General features: G+C 43.7%; 1 protein-coding gene across 1 annotated transcript in view; it reads right to left on the bottom strand.

Moving 5' to 3' along the window:
• srrm4 (serine/arginine repetitive matrix 4) overlaps positions 1-21,956 on the bottom strand; it is a 154,750-nt gene that overhangs the window by 26,686 nt on the left and 106,108 nt on the right. Inside the window, exon 2 of the mRNA XM_014160030.3 lies at positions 11,319-11,465. Coding sequence (XP_014015505.1) covers positions 11,319-11,465 — 147 coding nt within the window. The remainder of the gene's footprint in view (positions 1-11,318; positions 11,466-21,956) is intronic.

Raw genomic sequence — 21,956 nt, 5'->3', positions numbered from 1 at the left:
GTGGTGATTGACTCCACTGTCCTGGCGTCGTGAGGGAGCTTGTTCCACCATTGGGGTGCCAGAGCAGCGAACAGTTTTGACTGGGCTGAGCGGGAACTGTGCTTCCGCAGAGTTAGGGAGGCGAGCAGGCCAGAGGTGGATGAACGCAGTGCCCTTCTTTGGGTGTAGGGACTGATCAGAACCTGAAGGTACGGAGGTGCCGTTCCCCTCACTGCTCCATAGGCAAGCACCATGGTCTTGTAGCAGATGCGAGCTTCAACTGGAAGCCAGTGGAGTGTGCGGAGGAGCGGGGTGACGTGAGAGAACTTGGGAAGGTTGAACACCAGACGGGCTGCGGCGTTCTGGATGAGTTGTAGGGGTTTAATGGCACAGGCAGGGAGCCCCGCCAACAGCGAGTTGCAGTAATCCAGACGGGAGATGACAAGTGCCTGGATTAGGACTTGCACCGCTTCCTGTGTAAGGCAGGGTTGTACTCTGAGATCTCAGACGATACGAAAGAGGTTGAACAGGCTAGTAATAGGGGTTGCAACAATTGCGGTGGATCATTTTAGAAAGAGAGGGTCCAGATTGTCTAGCCCAGCTAATTTGTAGGGGTCCAGATTTTGCATCTCTTTCAGAACATCAGCTATCTGGATTTGGGTGAAGGAGAAATGGGGAGGCTTGAGCAAGTTGCTGTGGGGGGTGCAGAGCTGTTGACCGGGGTAGGGGTATCCAGGTGGAAAGCTTGGCCAGCCAAAGAAAAATGCTTATTGAAATTCTCAATTGTCATAGATTTATCGGTAGTTCACGGTTTTTCCTTGCCTCAGTGCAGGGGGCAGCTGGGAGGAGGTGCTCTTATTCTCCATGGACTTTACAGTGTCCCAGAACGTTTTGGAGTTTGTGCTACAGGATGCAAATTTCTGTTTGAAAAAGCTAGCCTTTGCTTTTCTAACTGCCTGTGTATATTGGTTCCTGACTTCCCTGAAAAGTTGCATATCGCGGGGGCTATTCGATGCTAATGCAGTACGCCACAGGATGTTTTTATGCTAGTCAAGGGCAGTCAAGTCTGGGGTGAATCAAGGGCTATTTCTATACTTAGTTCTACATGTTTTGAATGTGGCATGCTTATTTAAGATGGTGAAGAAAGCAGTTTTAAAGAATATCCAGGCATCCTCTACTGATGGGATGAGGTCAATGTCCTTCCACGATACCTGAGCCAGGTTGATTAGGAAGGCCTGCTCGCTGAAGTGTTTTAGGGAGCGTTTGACAGTGATGAGGGGTGGTCGTTTGACCACAGACCCATTACGGACGCAGGCAATGAGGCAGTGATCGCTGAGATCCTGGTTGAAGACAGCAGAGGTGTATTTAGAGGGCAGGTTGGTCAGGATGATATCTATGAGGGTTCCTGTGTTTACGGATTTTGGGTTGGACCTGGTAGGTTCCATGATAATTTGTGTGAAATTGAGGGCATCTAGCTTAGATTGTAGGACGGCTCTCACCTCTCTCTTTCCCTCTCCCCACCTCCCTCTCCAGCTCCAGCATTAGTCAGTTTCTCTCTTTCTCTCAATTCAATGGGGCTTTATTGGCATGGGAAACATGTTTACAGTTCAATTGGGCTTTTTATTGATTTATTCAACCTTTATTTAACTAGGCAAGTCAGTTAAGAACAAATTCTTATTTTACAATGTCGGCCTCCCCGGCAAAACCCTCCCCTATCCCGGATGACGCTGGGCCAATTGTTGCCTGCCGTATGGGACCCCCGAACACGGCCAGTTGTGATACAGCCCAGGATCGAACCAGGGTCTGTAGTGACGCCTCTAGCACTGAGATGCAGTGCCTTAGACCGCTGCACCACTCATTTCCCATGTTTATTGGCATGAGAAACGTGTTTACATTGCCAAAGCAAGGCTGGGAGGTTTTCTGCTTCTCTCTCTGCTTCTCTCTCTCTCTCTCTCTCTCTCTCTCTCTCTTTTTTTGGGGGGGTTGTCTCAGTCAGGTAGTGTCCCCCCCACCCAGACATTGCCTTTCCACCCGTAGCATGTTAATTTGTCAATATAAAGATGTAACTCTTGTCGAAGCCCATCTGTTTCTCAAGATGAACGCTCCTGAATGGTCCACTTAATTTTCTCTCTGCAAATGGCTGATGCGTTGGGGCGACGAGGCCCTTTGAAGCACCAACAGACTGGTGGGAGTGAGGAAGAGAGAGTAAGTGAGACAAAGAGAGTGAGAAAGGAACAGAGAGATGTGCAAGAAAGGGCGTTTTATCTGCGATTCATTTGGACAGCTTTGCATTGGTTTCTATAATGAGGTAATAAATTAGCGTTATATGAAAAAGTGGAGAGCGTGTCATGGAGGAGATCAATTGGGTAGGACTCGCTGTGTGTTTATATCACTGGTGGTTGAGGTGTAAATATGTTTGGCAAGCGAAGTGATGCTGAGAAAGAGAGAGCAGTCACAGGTTTGTCATACACACAGTACAGAGGTACGCACACACAAACAGGCGGGTACAGTATGCATACAGTACATGCCCGCCTGCCCACACAAACATAAACATGCACTTGTACTAGTGAATGCAGCTATTGTCTATATTTGGTTGCTGGCAGAGCACTTTGTGCATATAGATGTCAAACATTTAAAATGTGTAATCAGAGCCAGCAGGTAAAACTCTGTTGATTTACAAATTAGCATCGTCCCTGAAACTGTAAACACACGTAGTCTCTAACAGTGTCAGAGTGGCTCTAAGCATCATGCTGTGATGTAACAGGGTTCTCAGTGCACACAGGCATGGCAAGGTTTTTCTTAAAATATATATATTTGTTATCATTTGTTTCCCTGAGCCTCCGTTTGCCATTGAAATGCTCAGTCTGATCATATGGGCATGTTGATACAAATGTACATATATTTACATACACAGCCCTGATTGGCGGATAGGATCATAGACTCTAGAGCCTACCCCGCTTACCCCTTCAAAGTAGGAGGATACATGTGCAAATAAAATATGACTGGTCATTGGTCAGAATAATCAGATTGTGATGTCATGCCGTCTTTCGGATGGGACGTTAAACTGACTGTGGTCTGTGGTCACTAAAGATCCCATGGCAACTATCGTTAGAGTAGGGGTGGTAACCCTGGTGTCCTGGCTAAATTCCCAATCTGGCCCTCATACCATCACGGTCACCTAAATCATCCCCAGTTTACAATTTGCTCAGTCATCACCCCTCCTCTCCCCTGTAACTATTCCCCAGGTCGTTGCTATAAATGAGAATGTGTTACCTGGTAAAATACAAATAAAAAATACAAATGGTGTGTGTCAAAAAAGTCCATCCCACCTGAACAGGCTGAAATTCCAGGTGTTTCTTAATGTTCTTACACTAAAGGGTATTATCCTGATTTTCACCATTTTAGAGTGTTATTTCAACCTCATGGTCTGGAAATATGTTTTGTTTTTTTTGTTCTTATTTATTATTATTTTTTACAGGAAAATCTCATTTTTGACTATACATATTAAAGGTTAGGATTGGGGACTGGTAATCTAATCCTAGAACTGTAGTTAAGAGTAATTTCTGGTTAGGCAATAAAACATGATATGGTGATTGAATAAAATAAAGATGAATAAAACAGTCATAGAGATCTGTCGTATTCGCTCCAACTGTAGTAACTTTGTCCTTGAGGATCAACAGCTAATCAAAAAGGTAGCTAGCTATATGTACAGCATTAGCTAGACATCTACAGAAAGGACCGCAGTCAGAGACAATTTCCATAGACTGTCACGAGAGATTTATCTGAGGTGAGTCGGTTGATGTCAGTGGTTTCGCCATCATAGCCCTCTATCTTTCAATGAGCGGTTTGGTTTTAGCTCCTGTCCTCTCTCCTCAGCTCTCTGACCTTCAGGGAACAGACATGATAAACAGACCTCTGATGGAGGCCATTACTTCAAGCTGTCAGCTAGTGGTGCACAGAGATAGGACAAGGTTAAGTGGCTTGCTCAAGGGCACATTGGCAGATTTTTCAACAAGTTGTCTCTGCGATTCAAACCAGCGACCTTTCAGTTATTTTGCCCAACACTCTTAACCGCTAGACTACCTACCACCCCCCAGGTTTACTGCTTCCCTTCCCACTAGCGTCCCCTGGCTGTCCAATGAAAACACTCAATACTGAATCAGGCAAGGATGGGCATAGGAGTTTTTCCTCACTGTGTGACCTGCCCCCCAAAAAACTCCTGGCCTTAGTCATTAATAAAAACATTTTTTTTTACTTCTAAGAAATTAAAAGTTCTCCACCATGAATAATTGATTTTATCCAGATTATTTTAATGTGTAAAATATGTTATAATAATCATCAGAAGAACATCAGAGACTGTTTCATGTTGTTCATTTGCTCTCCCTTGCTCTCCTCTCTCTCCCATGCGCTTCTCTCTCCCCTGCTCTCCTCTCTCTCCCCTGCTCCCCTCTCTCTCCCCTGCTCCCCTCTTCCTCTCTCCTGCTCTCCTCTCTCTCCCCTGCTCCCCTCTCTCTCCCCTGCTCCCCTCTTCCTCTCTCCTGCTCTCTTCTCTCTCCCCTGCTCTCCTCTCTCTCCCCTGCTCCCCACTCTCTCCCCTGCTCTCCTCTCTCTCCCCTGCTCCCCACTCTCTCCCCTGCTCCCCTCTCTCTCCCCTGCTCCCCTCTTCCTCTCTCCTGCTCTCTTCTCTCTCCCCTGCTCTCCTCTCTCTCCCCTGCTCCCCACTCTCTCCCCTGCTCCCCTCTTCCTCTCTCCTGCTCTCCTCTCTCTCCCCTGCTCCCCTCTCTCTCCCCTGCTCCCCTCTTCCTCTCTCCTGCTCTCCTCTCTCTCCCCTGCTCCCCTCTCTCTCCCCTGCTCCCCTCTTCCTCTCTCCTGCTCTCTTCTCTCTCCCCTGCCCTCCTCAATCTCCCCCCTGACACTCCTCTCTCCCTCTCTCCTGCTCTCCTCTCTCTCCCCTGCCTCTGCTAATCAAGTCAAATCAAATCAAATGAAAATGTATTGGTCGCGTACACAGATTTGCAGATGTTATTGCAGGTGAAGCGAAATTCTTGTGTTTCTAGCTCCAACAGGGCTGTAATACATAGCAATAAAAAAAATACACACATAATCCCCCCCCACGCCCAAAAGAAAATAAGGTCTATATGATGAGCCATAACTAGAATACAGTATATATACTGAATTAAAATATAAGCGCAACATGTAAAGTGTTGGTCCCATGTTTCATCAGCTGAAATAAAAGATCCAAGAAAATGTCCACATTTCTAAAATGCGTTTTACAAATTTGTTTACATCCCTGTTAGTGAGCATATCTCCCATTTGCCAACATAATTCACCCACCTGACAGGTGTGGCATATCAAGAAGCGGATGAAACAGCATGATCATTACACAGGTGCACCTTGTGTTGGGGACAATAAAAAGCCACTCTAAAATGTGCAGTTTTGTCACATAGCACAATGCCACAGATGTCTCAAGTTTTGAGGGAGCCTGCAATTGGCATGCTGACTGAAGGAATGTCCAACAGAGCTGTTGCCAGAGAATTTAATGTTCATTTCTCTACCATAAGCCGCCTCCAACGTCGTTTTAGAGAATTTGGCGGTACGTCCAACCGGCCTCACAACCGCAGACCATGTGTAACCACGCCAGCCCAGGACCTCCACATTTGGTTTCTTCACCTGCGGGATAGTCTGAGAAGGGTGCTGAGGAGTATTTCTATCTGTAATATAGCCCTTTTGTGGAGAAAAACTAATTCTAATTGGGTGGGCCTGGCTCAGTAGTTATATACAGTAGGATGAGCCTTGACTAGAATACAGCATATACATATAAAGTGGGTGAAACAATATGTAAACATTATTAAAGTGACCAGTGTTCAATGACTGTATGTACATAAAGCAGCAGTCTTTAAGGTGCAGGGCGGAGGCCGGGTAGTGGTGACTAGTGGTGACTTGCCTGGAGATTGAAGCTGTTTTTCAGTCTCTCTGTCCAAGCTTTGATGCACCTGTACTGTCTCCGCTTTCTAGATGGTACCATGGTGAACAGGTCGTGGCTCCGGTGGCTTCTTGGCCTTCCTGTGACACCGGGTGCTGTAGATGTCCTGGAGGGCAGGCAGTGTGCCTCCTGTGATGTGTTGGGCTGACTGCACCGTTACGGACAGTGCAATTGCCATACCAGGCGGTTATACAGCCCAACAGGATGCTTTCAATGGTGCATCTGTAGAAGTTTGTGAGGGTCTTTGGGGCCAAGCCAAATTCCTTCACCCTCCTGAGGTTGAAGAGGCGCTGTTTCACCTTGTTCACCATGCTGTCAGTGTGAAGGGACCATTTCAGGTTCTCAGTGATGTGCACGCCAAGGAACTTGAAGCTTCTAACCCTCTCCACTGTGGCCCCCATGGGGGTGTGCTCTCTCTGCTGTCTCATGTTGTCCACAATCAGCTCTTTTGTTTTGTTGACGATGAGGGAGAGGTTATTCTCCTGGCACCACTCTGCCAGGTCTCTCAACTCCTCCCTGTAGGCTGTCTCATTATTGTTGACAATCAGCCCTACCTCTGTTGTGTCTTCAGCAAACTTGATGATTGAGTTGGAGATGTGCATGACCACGCAGTCATGGGTGAACAGGGAGTACAGGAGGGGGCTGAGCATGCACCCCTGTGAAGCCCCTGTTTTGAATATCAGCGTGGCGGAGGTGTTGTTACCTACCTTCACCACTTGGGGTCGGCCTGTCAGAAAGTCCAGGACCAAGTTTCACAGGAAGGGGTTCAGATCCAGGGCCCTAGACTTAGTGATGAGCTTGGAGGTCACTATGGTGTTGAAGGCTGAGTTGTAGTTGATGAACAGCATTCTTACATAGGTATTTATCTTTTGCAGGTGGGATAGGGCAGTTTGCAGTGCAATGGTTACTGTGTCGTTTGTGGATCTGTTGTGGCAATATGCAAATTATAGTGGGTCTAGGGTGTCGGTGGAGGTGATATGGTCCTTAACTAGCCTCTCAAAGCACTTCATGATGACAGAAGTGAGTGCTACGGGGCGATAGTCATTTAGTTCAGTTACCTTCACTTTCTTGGATACAAGAACAATGGTAGACATCTTGAAGCAAGTGGGCACAGCAGACTGGGATATGGAGAGATTGAATATGTCCGTAAACACTCAGGCCAGCTGGTCTGCACATGCTCAAATGACTTACTCACGTCGGCCAAGGACAACGAGAGCACACAGTCCCTGTGAGCGGTGTTAGCTCGTCTGGGAGCAAAGTGTCAGTGTCTGCGACAAATATGGTATACCGTATTTTACAATATACCAGTATTGATGCACAGACTGGTTTGGGTTTTTGCCTTCTATAATGGTATTTGAATGTTTGGTTTGTTCAATGTGATACGGTGTGTGTAACGTCCATTTTTATAGTTTACTTCATTACTTCAGTCATCTCTCTCTGCTCTCTCTCCATGCCATTTTCCACACAGACCAAGCCCTGCACCCTGTCACTCAAGGAGCACATTGTTGTTCCTCAACCACGAGACACTTGCGTTCAGTCTGCATGGTCAATTCAGTGCATGCAACAATGATGACAACGATGCTGTTTTCACTTTGCTTCTTAATATAAATCCACTTGCATTCTATAATTACACAAATAGTTTGTGTTTCTTAAATCTGCCAACAGCTGGTTTGTCTTTTCTTAGTAAGTTGGGCCTAAATCTTGTCAGCCACTAATTGTTAGCCACTAATGCTAATTGCTAATGCTAATCGCTAGCTAGCTAATAAATATACTGAGTCAGGCAAACGTATTAGCTATACAGCCTTATAACACCAGTGATGGTGTAGACCTAAATCAGCATGTTGTTTGTGCAACAGTATCTTCTAAATCAAAGAGGAATACGTGAAGCAAGGATATGTTAGCTACATGAAGTAGCTAAGAGAAAAGGTTCAATGTAGCCAAAGATTTTAGGGTCCGCTAGCGTAGGAAACACTTGTCAACACTTTGGTTCCAATCCTGTCACAATAACTCCTCCATGGCTTTTTTACTCGTTATCATGTCAAACAACACGGTATTCAAAGTGTCCATTATTATACTTTAACAATATAATTAGAATAATCATTCTGTTTCCATGATTCCAACAGTTCACTCAAGTGTTTTGCTCTAAATCGCAAGTCACATCGCAATTGCGACATTTGGTTAAAAATAAGGCCTAGATTGTTTGCCCATATCGTGCAGCCCTACATGGCAGTGTGGAAATGATCTCAAATGAGTGCAGGAAATGCAGAAATGTATGAAAATGCTTAAAATGATTTTGGGTTGAAGTTCAATTGAACAGTATAAAAGAATGGAGAAAGATCCTTAGAATGTATGTGTTGCCACCCTAGCATAGAACATTTACAACATAAAATACTGTCAAATACCATCATACTGTCCAATTCTTTTAAAATACAGTGATATGATATTTTAGCCATATCGCCCAGCCCTACCGCGACGTGGCTGGCTTTCCCTTTACAATCCATGATTGTCTAGTCTCTGCCACATACGTCTCATGTCTGAGCTGTTGAATTGCGACTCTACTTTGTCCCTGTACTGTCGTTTTTCCCTCTTTGATTGCCTTATGGAGGTTGTAGCTGGTCTGTTTGTACATGTCCATGTTCCCAGTCACCTTGCCATGATTAAATGCAAGGGTTTGTGCTTTCAGTTTTGCATAAATGCTGCCATCTATCCAAAGTCTCTGGTTTAGATCCTTTCTAATCATCACAGTAGGAACAACATCCTCTATCCACTTCCTGATGAACCCAGTCACAACAACATCCTCTATCCACTTCCTGATGAACCCAGTCACAACAACATCCTCTATCCACTTCCTGATGAACCCAGACACAACAACATCCTCTATCCACTTCCTGATGAACCAGTCCCAACAACATCCTCTATCCACTTCCTGATGAACCGAGTCACGAGTCAGTATATACGTCAATACTATTCTCAGAGGTGATTTGGAACATTTCCGAGTCGGTGATGATGACTGAAGAAAATTATCTTGGGTGGAAATGCGGTCAGCATTTAATGGTGAGGTATTCCAGTTTGGAAGAACAAAAGGGCTTGAGTTCCTGTGTGTTACCACAATCACATCATGAGTTAATCATGAAACAAACCGCTCCGTATTTTTTTGGGTTGGCGTGATGGACAGAGAACCCTGCTGGCTAAATGGACGGGGACAATATATCCGGAGAGTGCCATGGTTCCATAAAACCGAGTATGCTACAGTCCCTTATGTCACTCTGGATATGGTGATATGGTCCTTAACTAGCCTCTCAAAGCACTTCATGATGACTGAAGTGTGTGCTTCAGGGCGATAGTCATTTAGTTTAGTTACATTTGCTTTCTTGGGTACAGGAATATTGATGGAAATCTTGAAGCAAGTGGGGACAGCATGCGCTGAGGATGCGGCTAGGGATTGCTGTCTGGGCCAGCAACCTTGCGAGGGTCAACATGCTTAAATGTCTTACTCACTTCTGCCACTGAGAAGGTGAGCCCACAGTCCTTGGTAGCTGACCGCGTCGGTGGCACTGTGTTATCCTCGAAGAGGGCGAAGAAGGTGTTTAGAATGTCCTGGAAGAAGGACGTGTTGTGGCTGGTTTTCCCTTTACAGTGCGTGATTGTCTATAGACCCTGCCACATACGTCTCGCGTCTGAGCCGTTGAATAGCGACTCCACTTTGTCTCTGTCCTGATGTTTTGCCTGTTTGATTGCCTACGGAGGGAATAACTACACTGTTTTTAACCGGCCATATTCCCAGTCACCTTGCCATGGTTAAATGCAGTGGTTTGTGTTTTCAGTTTTCAGCCATCAATCCACAGTTTCTGGTTTGGGTAGGTTTTAATAGTCACAGTGGGTACAACATCTCCTACACATTTCCTGATGAACTTAGTCACCGTGTCCACGTATTCGTTGATGTTATTTTCAGAGACTACCCGGAACATATCCCAGTCTGCGTGATCAAAACAATCTTGAAGCATGGATTCCGATTGGTCAGACCAGCATTGAATAGACCTTAGCACGGATACTTCCTGTTTGATTTTCTGCCTATAGGAAGGGTGGAGCAAAATGGAGTCGTGATCAGATTTGCCAAAGGGAGGGCGGGGGAGGGCCTTGTAGACATTTCAATAAGTTGAGTAGCAGTGATCCAATGTTTTCCCAGCTCGAGTACTACAGTCAATGTGTTGGTAGAACTTTGGTAGCGTTTTCCTCAGATTTGCTTTGTTAAAATCCCCAGCTACATTGAATGCGGCTTCAAGATATGCGGCTTCCAGTTTGCAAAAAGTCCAGTGTAGTTCTTTGAGGGCCATCGTGATATCGGCTTGAAGGGGAATATACACCACTGTTACTTTAACCAAAGAGAATTCTCTTAGGAGGTAATACGGTCAGCATTTTATTGTGAGGTATTCTAGGTCGGGTGAACAAAAGGACTTGAGTTTCTCTATGTTATCACAATCACACCATGAGTCGTTAATCCTGAAACATACACCCCCGTCTTTCTTCTTCCCGGAGAGTTCTTTATTCCTGTCTAGGCGATGTACTGAGAACCCAGCTGGCTGTATGGATGGGGACAGTATATCCCGAGAGAGCCATGTTTGCGTGAAACAGTATGTTACAATGCTTGATATCTCTCTTGAAGGAGATCCTTGCCCTGAGCTCTTCTACTTTATTATCCAGACACTGAACATTAGCGAGTAATATACTCAGGAGCGGTGGTGTGCATGCCTCCTGAGTTGGACTAGAAGTCCACTCCGAATACCTCTTTACCGCCAGCAGTGTTTTGGAGCAGCCTCTGGAATAAGTTCAATTGCCCTGGGGGGTACGAACAAAGGATCCAATTCAGGAAAGTCGTATTCCCGCTCTGATGTCCAAAAGTTCTTTCCGGTTGTATGTAATAACACAAAAACATTTCTGGGCTAATAATGTAAGAAGTAACACAAAAAAAAACGAAATACTGCAAAGTTTCTTAGGAGCTAGAAGCACAGCTTCCCACATTTAACCAAACCCCATCTGAATTCGAGATGAGGGGGTGGCTGCCTTAACCTGTTAATCCATGTCTTCAGCGCCTGGGGAGCTGTTGTTTGGGGTTAAATGCCTTACTCAATTGCAGAACGGCAGATTTTCGGATACTTGCCCAACGCTCTTAACCGCTAGGTCTGTTCGAACAGTCGTGCCAAAGAAACCTGGGTAACTTTGTGTTAGAAAAGATACCAGAAGACAAATGTTAAATTCTTAAACCTACTTATCTGCAAAGACTGCTCACCTTCAAAAGGCTTTTTTCATTTCTTCACTATTTGAAAAATAGTGAATAAATGTAGTCAAAGGCACTCACCTCCGCGTCCGATGATAGCTGCCATGTTTGCGTCTTCCCATGTCTCTAATGCATCCATTTCTGTCTGTGGTTGTGTCCAACTTGATGTCTGCTGCCTCGGCATTCCCCTCATCAGCCTTGAGTGGCTGGCAGGTTGTTGTCTCAGTGCTGTGGATAGATAGAAAAAAAGAAGAAAAATGGATTTAGTTGCATTCTCTCTCTCTCTCTCTCTCTCTCTCTCTCTCTCTCTCTCTTTATAACTCCTTGTCATGTTTCTTTCCCCCCCCCCCTCTCTCCATAGATACAGTGCCTTCAGAAAGAATTCCTATGCGTTGACTTATTCCACATTTTGTTGTGTTACAGCCTGAATTCAAAATGGAGTAAATATATTTTCGTCTCACCCATCTACACACAATACCCCATAATAATGAAGTTACATTTTAAAAATGTTTGCTAATATATTCCAAATTAAATACAGAAATCAAATTTGTATAAGTATTCACACCCCTGAGTCAGTAGTACTTTGTAGAAGTACCTTTGCCTGCGATTAGAGCTGTGAGTCTTTCTGGGTAAATCTTTAAGAGCTTTCCACACCTGGATTGTGCAACATTGCCATTATTATTTTCAAAATTCTTCAAGCTCTGTCAAATTGGTTGTTGATCATTTCTAGTCAAACATTTGCAGGTCTTGACATAGATTTTCAAGTATATTGATCAAAAATATAAACCCAACATGAAGTGTTGGTCCTATGTTTCATGAGCTGAAATAAAAGACCCCAGATGCATTTGTTCTTTGCCAAGATAATCCATCCACTTGATAGGTGCGGCATATCAAGAAGCTAAACAGCATGATCATTACACAGGTGAACCTTGTGCTGGAGACAATGAACGGCCAATCTAAAATGTGTAGTTTTGTCACACAACACAATGCCACAGATGTTTTAGGTTTTGAGGAAGCGTACAATTGGTATGCTGACTGCAGGAATGTCCTCTGAGGATGGATCAACATCATTGTAGTTACTCCACAATGTTAACCTAATTGACAGACTCAAATGAAGGAAGTGTGGCAAAGCAATTCACTTTTGTTCTGAATACAAAGCGCTAGGTTTGGGCAAATCCAAAACAGAGCATTACTGACTACCACACTCCATATTTTCAAGCATAATGGTGGCTCGAAAATGTAATTTTCAATTCACTTTCCTCCGGCTAAAGACATCTTCCTCTCCCTCTACTAAAGTCAGCCTCTTCTCCCTCTACTAAAGTCAGCCTCCTCTCCCTGTACTAAAGACATCCACCTCTCCCTGTACTAAAGACAGTCTCATCTCCCTCTACTAAAGACAGTCTCCTCTCCCTCTACTAAAGACAGTCTCCTCTCCCTCTACTAAAGACAGTCTCCTCTCCCTCTACTAAAGACAGTCTCCTCTCCCTCTACTAAAGACAGTCTCCTCTCCCTCTACTAAAGACAGTCTCCTCTCCCTCTACTAAAGACAGTCTCCTCTCCCTCTACTAAAGACAGTCTCCTCTCCCTCTACTGAAGACAGTCTCCTCTCCCTCTACTGAAGACAGTCTCCTCTCCCTATACTAAATATAGCCTCCTCCTCAGACATGGGCGAGAACACACAGAAATGCAGCCCAAATGGCACCCTATACCCTATGTAGTGCACTACTTTTGACCAGAGCCCTATGAAGTAGGGAGAGGGAGAGTGTTTTTGGGATGCAGACCCTAGATAACACCAGCAATCAGCTATTCCTCACTCAAATGAGCTGTCAGTTGAAATGCAGTTATTTACATGCTTCAGTTGTCCTGACATCTTCTGAAATTATTTTTTGCATCTCGAAGTCTCAAGGTTGGCAGGCGTAGCAATGGGGAGGCTTTGGCAAGTTGAACAGTCAAAGCCCAAACAGAGATCCTTGAGTTTGTCCCTCTGTGGAGAAACCACGGCTTATATTTATTGCAAAGCAGCTACCATCAGATGACCCACATACTGAAACTATTAGGCCAAAAGTAGTGTACTATATAGGGAATAGGGTGCCCTTTGGGAAGCAACCCCAGACTTCTCTGTGCCCTCTCCTTATTACCTTATTGTGTTTTAGTCATGGAATATTGGAGCGTAATTACACATCCTTTACAGTGTCTCTGTCCGATTGTAATGAGAAGATAACCAGGAGCTGTTTGCCTCCTCTCCCTCTGTTAAGGACAGCCTCCTCATCTTCCTCTGTTAAGGACAGCCTCCCCTCTCTCTCTGCTAAGGACAGCCTCCCCTCTCTCTCTGCTAAGGACAGCCCCCCCTCTCTCTCTGCTAAGGACAGCCTCCTCTCTCTCTCTGCTAAGGACAGCCTCCTCTCTCTCTCTGCTAAGGACAGCCTCCTCTCTCTCTCTGCTAAGGACAGCCTCCTCTCTCTCTCTGCTAAGGACAGCCTCCTCTCTCTCTCTCTGCTAAGGACAGCCTCCTCTCTCTCTCTCTGCTAAGGACAGCCTCCTCTCTCTCTCTCTGCTAAGGACAGCCTCCTCTCTCTCTCTCTGCTAAGGACAGCCTCCTCTCTCTCTCTCTGCTAAGGACAGCCTCCTCTCTCTCTGCTAAGGACAGCCTCCTCTCTCTCTGCTAAGGACAGCCTCCTCTCTCTCTCTCTGTGAAGGACAGCCTCCTCTCTCTCTCTCTGCTAAGGACAGCCTCCTCTCTCTCTGCTAAGGACAGCCTCCTCTCTCTCTGCTAAGGACAGCCTCCTCTCTCGGCTAAGGACAGCCTCTTCCTCTTCCTCTGCTAAAGACAGCCTCTTCCTCTGCTAAAGACAGCCTCTTCCTCTCCCTCTGCTAAAGACAGCCTCTTCCTCTCCCGCTGCTAGACAGCCTCTTCCTCTGCTAAAGACAGCCTCTTCCTCTGCTAAAGACAGCCTCTTCCTCTCCCTCTGCTAAATACAGCCTCCTCCTCTTCCTCCGCTAAAGACAGCCTCCTCCTCTTCCTCCGCTAAAGACAGCCTCCTCCTCTTCCTCTGCTAAAGACAGCCTCCTCCTCTTCCTCTGCTAAAGACAGCCTCCTCCTCTTCCTCTGCTAAAGACAGCCTCCTCCTCTTCCTCTGCTAAAGACAGCCTCCTCCTCTTCCTCTGCTAAAGACAGCTTCCTCCTCTTCCTCTGCTAAAGACAGCCTCCTCATCTTCCTCTGCTAAAGACAGCCTCTCCCTCTGCTAAAGACAGCCTCCTTGTCTTCCTCTGCTAAAGACAGCCTCCTTGTCTTCCTCTGCTAAAGACAGCCTCCTCCTCTGCTAAAGACAGCCTCCTCCTCTTCCTCTGCAGCCAGAGTCAGAGGCTCAGAGCTTTCCTTTCTCTCCCACCTTGTTATTATAGACTGAGGGCCACACACACAAACACAGGCGAGAACACACATGCATACACACAGACATACTTTATATAGATTTTTTTAATTTAACCTTTATTTAACTAAGCAAGTCAGTTAAGAACAAATTCTTATTTTCAATGACAGCCTAGGAACAGTGGGTTAACTGCCTTGTTCATGTATGTATGTATACAAACACACGAATGTGCACACACACGCACGCACATACACACACACACACACACACACACACACACACGTCTGCAAGGGCCTGCAGTGTCAAACGAATTTTGTAAAAGTTCAGCCTGGGTGCGCTCCAACACGACGGTGCATTTTAAAGGTGATGGGTTCAATGAAGACAGCTAATGCAAGCTAGACTGGGTGGTTAAAATGATCAAAGGACGGAGACTGAGGCTGATAGAGGAGAGGAATATTTAAATGTGAACATGATTTTTATTCTCGTTTTTTTTGTTCCGGGGGGGGGGGGGGTCCATGAAGGACCCTTTCCACAGAGGGTTCTACATGGAACCCAAAATAATTATACCTGGAACCAAAAAGGGTTCTACCAGGAATAAAAAAGTGTTCTCCTATGGGGAGAGCCAAAGATCCCTTCTGAAAGCCTTTTTTCTATGAGTGTAAATTGATATTTGCAGTGGCAGTTGCATATACCGTTTTCTATTTTGAATGGGTGCTGATGGCCAAGTTAAATATCTTTGCAGATTTGTCTTGACTCTAGTAGTAATATCTTTGCAGATTTGTCTTGACACTAGCTATATCTTTGCAGATTTGTCTTGACTCTAGTAGTAATATCTTTGCAGATTTGTCTTGACTCTAGTAGTAATATCTTTGCAGATTTGTCTTGACTCTTGTTGTAATATCTTTGCAGATTTGTCTTGACTCTAGTAGTAATATCTTTGCAGATTTGTCTTGACTCTTGTTGTAATATCTTTGCAGATTTGTCTTGACTCTTGTTGTAATATCTTTGCAGATTTGTCTTGACTCTAGTAGTAATATCTTTGCAGATTTGTCTTGACTCTAGTAGTAATATCTTTGCAGATTTGTCTTGACTCTTGTTGTAATATCTTTGCAGATTTGTCTTGACTCTAGTAGTAATATCTTTGCAGATTTGTCTTGACTCTAGTAGTAATATCTTTGCAGATTTGTCTTGACTCTAGTAGTAATATCTTTGCAGATTTGTCTTGACTCTTGTTGTAATATCTTTGCAGATTTGTCTTGACTCTTGTTGTAATATCTTTGCAGATTTGTCTTGACTCTAGTAGTAATATCTTTGCAGATTTGTCTTGACTCTAGTAGTAATATCTTTGCAGATTTGTCTTGACTCTTGTTGTAATATCTTTGCAGATTTGTCTTGACACTAGTAGTAATATCTTTGCAGATTTGTCTTGACTCTTGTTGTAATATCTTTGCAGATTTGTCTTGACTCTTGTTATCTTGAAAATGTATCAATTTGTTTTTCATTCTGACTAACAGTGCACAATTAAGCTCTGAAGTATCTTTTATATCATTCTCACTGGCCTTGGTCATCTATCACGCTAGTTTAATTCCCACAACCCTTTACATGAAAAGAGCCTGAAATATGACTATAATCAGCACTAACAAGCAGAACAAGAATAAAATGTTGATTTCTTGTGTTAGCTCCTGTTGTTATTGTTAGTTCCCTGTGTGATCTTGATAAAGGAGTTCTAGAGGTGAACTGGGCACAAGGCTCTCGTTACCTAGAAGGCTATGGTTGTTTGTTATTCCCTGTCAGAGCTGAGAGCTGGGGCTGATGAGAATTCTAAATGAAATCGATTCTGCCATCACCAATGCACTCTCCCTTGATCCTGCCTGGCCCAGCCAGGAATTTATGGGAGAAACTTTCTAAGCTATAAGCGCTTCGATTTATCGCAGCCCGTGTATACCTGTGAGCTCCCTCTCTCTGTCGTTCTCTTCTACCTCTCTCTAAGTTTCAGAGCCATATGAAATCCTTTTGTAATAGTAATCCATAACCACTGGCTGCTGGGAGTGCCTGGGAGGGAGTGTTTGAAGGTACATAAAGGGGACTATTCAAAGCATAGTCTCACTGACAAAAGCCTTTAAATGAACACCAACAGAGAAGGGATTTAGTGCTTGTAAAAGGAAAGTACTTGATGGGGAGAAGTTATGTGGACTGTAATCGCCAGGAATCCTGGCAGAACCTGTGACATGTAGAAAACAAATGAAAAGACAGCTAAAATAAGTCATAGGTTGAGGAGGACTGTCAGAGCCTGCACTAAGGTGAAAACTGCTCTCTGTAGGGAAATAACATGCTTTCTATGCCATCAAGACGTGTTCTTGTTAATATAGCAGGGTTTACAAAGGTATACCAGTTCTATTCCATTCCAGTCTTTACAGTAAGCCAGTCCTCCTATACCTTCTATGCCAGCCTCCTCTGAAACATACCATCAAGATTTGTTTTCCCGAATAAAGATGAACACGGTCACTCTTGTCATAGTAATGTCATTTTCCAATGGTTCTCTGCTTAACCACTTCCTGCTGTTGTGGAACACTAATAGTGGAACCATCAGCAGTATAATCTGGGTTGTGTGTATCAGAGTGACTCCTGCCTCCTGGCACAGTGGCACAGGCTCCGCTCCGCTCTGTTGCTCTGTCATGTGGCACTGTTGCTATTGTGGTGTATCATGTGGAAGAAGGGGAAAATAACAGTAAAATCTATACTAGAGAGAGAACGTGTGTGTCTGCCTGTGCGTGTACGGCTATGAGCGATGTTTTACCATGTAACCCAGTAGATACAGCCAATGAACAGACAAGAAGAAGACATCTGTTGAACGCAACTGAACCAAACCATCTGGACATCTGTTGAACTCAACTGAACCATCTGGACATCTGTTGAACTCCACTGAACCAAACCATCTGGACATATGTTGAACTCAACTGAACCATCTGGACATCTGTTGAACTCAACTGAACCATCTGGACATCTGTTGAACTCCACTGAACCAAACCATCTGGACATATGTTGAACTCAACTGAACCATCTGGACATCTGTTGAACTCAACTGAACCATCTGGACATCTGTTGAACTCAACTAAACCATCTGGACATCTGTTGAACTCCACTGAACCAAACCATCTGGACATCTGTTGAACTCAACTGAACCATCTGGACATCTGTTGAACTCAACTAAACCATCTGGACATCTGTTGAACTCAACTAAACCATCTGGACATCTGCTGAACTCAACTGAACCATCTGGACATCTGCTGAACTCAACTGAACCATCTGGACATCTGTTGAACTCAACTAAACCAAACCATCTGGACATCTGTTGAACTCCACTGAACCAAACCATCTGGACATCTGTTGAACTCCACTGAACAGTGTTTCTTTAATGTGGTGTACTGTACATAGACAAACCACACACACACGCACACACACACACACACACAGCATCTCTAATGACAGTGTAAAAAAAGTTATAAAATCAAATGGGAGATTTGCATCCCCTGTGAATGTAAAGCTGACATACTTGCCTCCTGCATGGTAGTTTCTATATTTATCATTCCTACTCTCTGTACAGACACTTCCAAATGGAGTGTTAACCCAAAACGTGTGGGGGAAAACGTCAGACAATTTGCATGTGATTTGATGACAGCCAGGCCATCTAGTGAGATGGAGATGATACATGGAAGCGTCTGGAGCAGAGTGTTGAATGGAGCCTCCACAGTGATATAACAGAGGGATTCTGATTCTAGAACAGCCTTTATGTTCCAATCTTCCATTCCTTCCACTACTGATGTACTGCTGTGACCAGATATGTTCTTACAAGTACAGTAGGACTAATAGCAGTTGTATGCCCCTGAGGCAATGTGAGTACTGTTTATGAAGAGTTTATTTCCAAAATGCTATATTTTTCACATTTGTGTGTATTCAATAGAAATGATTACTTATGGGTACCTTCATGTGTGTGTAAAATTATAATGTCAGATTTCTTATTCATAGATTTTAGGTGTGTATTAAAATGGATTTTTGGGAAACGTTATATATCCATTATTTAGCTAGGATGGAATGTTAATATGCTGTATATTTGACTGTGTTATGTGGTTGTAAGTCGCTCTCACCTTGCTATCTTAAGATGAATGCACTAACTGTAAGTCGTTCTGGATAAGAGCGTCTGCTAAATGACTAAAATGTCAAATGTAAATGTTTAACATCCAGAACTCATACAACTGTATTGATTCATTTTGTCAATGTTTTTTTGTCAAATGTCTAATTTCTACAGTTGTTTATTAAACATGTAGTTATTTGTTACATTTGACTGTGTAAAACCTAGCAGAACTACTTATATAGCGTTTTGCAAAAAAACAGGAATTCAAACATGTCTGTCATTGAACAAACCCATGCCATGATTAGATAGTGAAAAAACACACCAATCTCTTTCGTAAGTAACCTAATTTACCAACGTTTCTGAAAATGGATATATAACGTTTTGGAAATAATATTTTCATATTTTTATTTTTTAGGCCTACTCTTAACTGGTATTGTGTGAAGAGATTCATTATGAACGTAAGATTCCATTCAGTCCTTCTCATGCACTTTACCTGGTCACTGTGAACGGGTGTTTTCTGTTTTGCAAGATGTGGGTAATTTTGGTTGCCATGCCAGCCACATGCACTGTCACGTTCTTCAAAATGAGCGGACCAAGGCGCAGCGTGCATTGAGTTCCACATCTTTTTAATACAAAGTGAAACTAGAAACAAAGCCACAAAACTTACAAAGAACGTGACGTCGTAGTGCCCAAACACATTAACACAAACAAACAATATCCCACAAAGCAGGTGGGAGATAGGGCTTCCTAAATATGATCCCCAATTAGACGCAACGATTACCAGCTGCCTCTAATTGGGAAACATACAAAACCACCAACATAGAAATACACATCCCCCCCCCCCCCCCCGTCACACCCTGACCTAAACCACTATAGAGAATCCAAGACCTCTCTATGGTCAGGGCGTGACATGCACAGGATAGATCCTGCCAATGTCAAAAAGATCTGTCTGTGTCTAATAGAACTTGTGAATAACAAGAAGCCCTATTGGAGGAGATACTAGGAAGGATCAATACATCTAGCCCCAAAACAGGAAGGAGAAGCAAAAAAACAGATGGTAGATCAATACATTAAACAACAACATGACCCCAGCCTGTCAGGGAGATGGTAGTATGCCAACATACAGTATATAAGCCTACTGTTGTAGCAACTGATCCCAATGCATGGATTATGGTCCTCCTCGTTGACATTGACACATTACATTGTACATTTTATACAGTCGATAGGCAGAGAAGACAAACATGGTGAGACCGGAACCAGTCCTGAATACAAAATGGTGGGTTGCCAGGTCTGAGAATGAACAGTAACTTTTGGGGAAACCTTGGTACAGGCAGTGGGCTTCTAAACACATCACTAAGACAGAATCAGTAATGGCAACTCAGGGTGATAAGTCCGCTGTCAATGCACAGTACTACTACCCTGAAACCACAGTGAAGATGGTTGTAAGGTAGTAGAAGTGCACTGAAATAAAATCTAAACGTATTTGTCACTTGCACAGAATGCCGCAGGTGTAAATGGTACAGTGAAGCACTTACTTGCATGCTCTTTCCTCAACAGTATCAATATAAAAAAAATATTTACACCTGCGAATATCTATCTGGCCTTCTTTAGACATCTGGGATGCTGGCCTTCTAGGCAGAGTTCCTCTGTCCAGTGTCTGTGTTCTTTTGTCCATCTTAATCTTTTCTTTTTATTGGCCAGTCTGAGATATGGCTTTTTCTTTGCAAAACTGCTTAGAAGGCCAGCATCCCGGAGTCGCCTCTTCACTGTTGATGTTGAGACTAGTGTTTGCGGGTACTATTTAATGAAGCTGCCAGTTGAGGACTTGTGAAGCGTCTGTTTCTCAAACTAGACACTCTAATGTACTTTCCCTCTTGCTCAGTTGTGCACCGGGGTCTCCCACTCCACTTTCTATTCTGGTTAGAGCCAGTTTTAGCTGTTTTGTGAAGGGAGTAGTACACAGCGTTGTACGCGATCTTCAGTTTCTTGGCAATTTCTCATATGGAATAGCCTTCATTTCTCAGAACAAGAATAGACTGACAAGTTTCAGAAGAAAGTTCTTTGTTTCTGGCCATTTTGAGCCTGTAATCGAACTCTCAAACGCTGATGCTCCAGATACTCAACTACTCTAAAGAAGGCCAGTTTTATTGCTTCTATAATCAGATAACAGTTTTCAGCTGTGCTATCATAATTGCAAAAGGGTTTTCTAATGATCAATTAGCCTTTTAAAATGATAAACTTGGATTAGCTAACACAACGTGCCATTGGAACACAGGAGTGATGGTTGCTGATAATGGGCCTCTGTACGCCTATGTAGATATTCCATAAAAAACCTGACGTTTCCAGCTACAATAGTCATTTACAATGTTAACAATGTCTACACTGTATTTCTGATCAATTTGATGTTATTTTAATGGACAAAAAAGTAGCTTTTCTTTCAAAAACAAGGACATTTCTAAGTGACCCCAAACTTTTGAATGGTAGTATATATATATAGTGCTTCTACAAAGCATTGACTCGGGGGGTGTGAATACTTGTGTAAATAAAATATTTCTGTATTTAATTTTCAATAAATTAGCAAACATTTCTAAAAAGATGTTTTCACTTTGTCGTTATGGGGTATTGTGTGTAAATGGGTGATATATATATATATATATTTTTTTTTTATACATTTTAAATTCATGCTGTAAGTCAAGGGGTATGAATACTTTCTGAAGGCACTGTGTGTATATATAAGCAGGGGTAAAGTGGCTGAGCAGCAGGATCAGTATACAGCTATGCTCTAATATACATACCACTTAGCCTACCACTTGGAATGCATGCCCAACACGTTGCTTCATTCTGTGGCATACAACAAGTGGCATACTAAAAGGGCTGAAGTCAAGGAAGTGTGTGTGTGTGTGTGTGTGTGTGTGTGTGTGTGTGTGTGTGTGTGTGTGTGTGTGTGTGTGTGTGTGTGTGTGTGTGTGTGTGTGTGTGTGTGTGTGTTTGTGTGTGATCTTCCTTCCCCAGTTGCAGTGGGTGAGTTGAGCATTGGTTGGGTCCCTAGCCACTCCTCTGAAGTTCAGCAAGGCTAATACACTGTTCATTACCCCTGTCAGTGCTAGCAGGAACAATAGGTCATCATTATTATAGGAGATGATAGCCATGCTAATTATGAGTGGAAGAGACGTGGTGTATTGCCACCTGATAGAGTACTTCCTGGGCACTTTGTTTTA

Source organism: Salmo salar, chromosome 20 (genome assembly GCF_965601325.2).
Source record: "Salmo salar chromosome 20, fSalSal1, whole genome shotgun sequence".
NCBI classification, from domain to species: domain Eukaryota; kingdom Metazoa; phylum Chordata; class Actinopteri; order Salmoniformes; family Salmonidae; genus Salmo; species Salmo salar.
The sequence above is the reverse complement of the archived record's forward strand: the minus strand, read 5'-3'. Positions and strand labels throughout refer to the sequence as shown.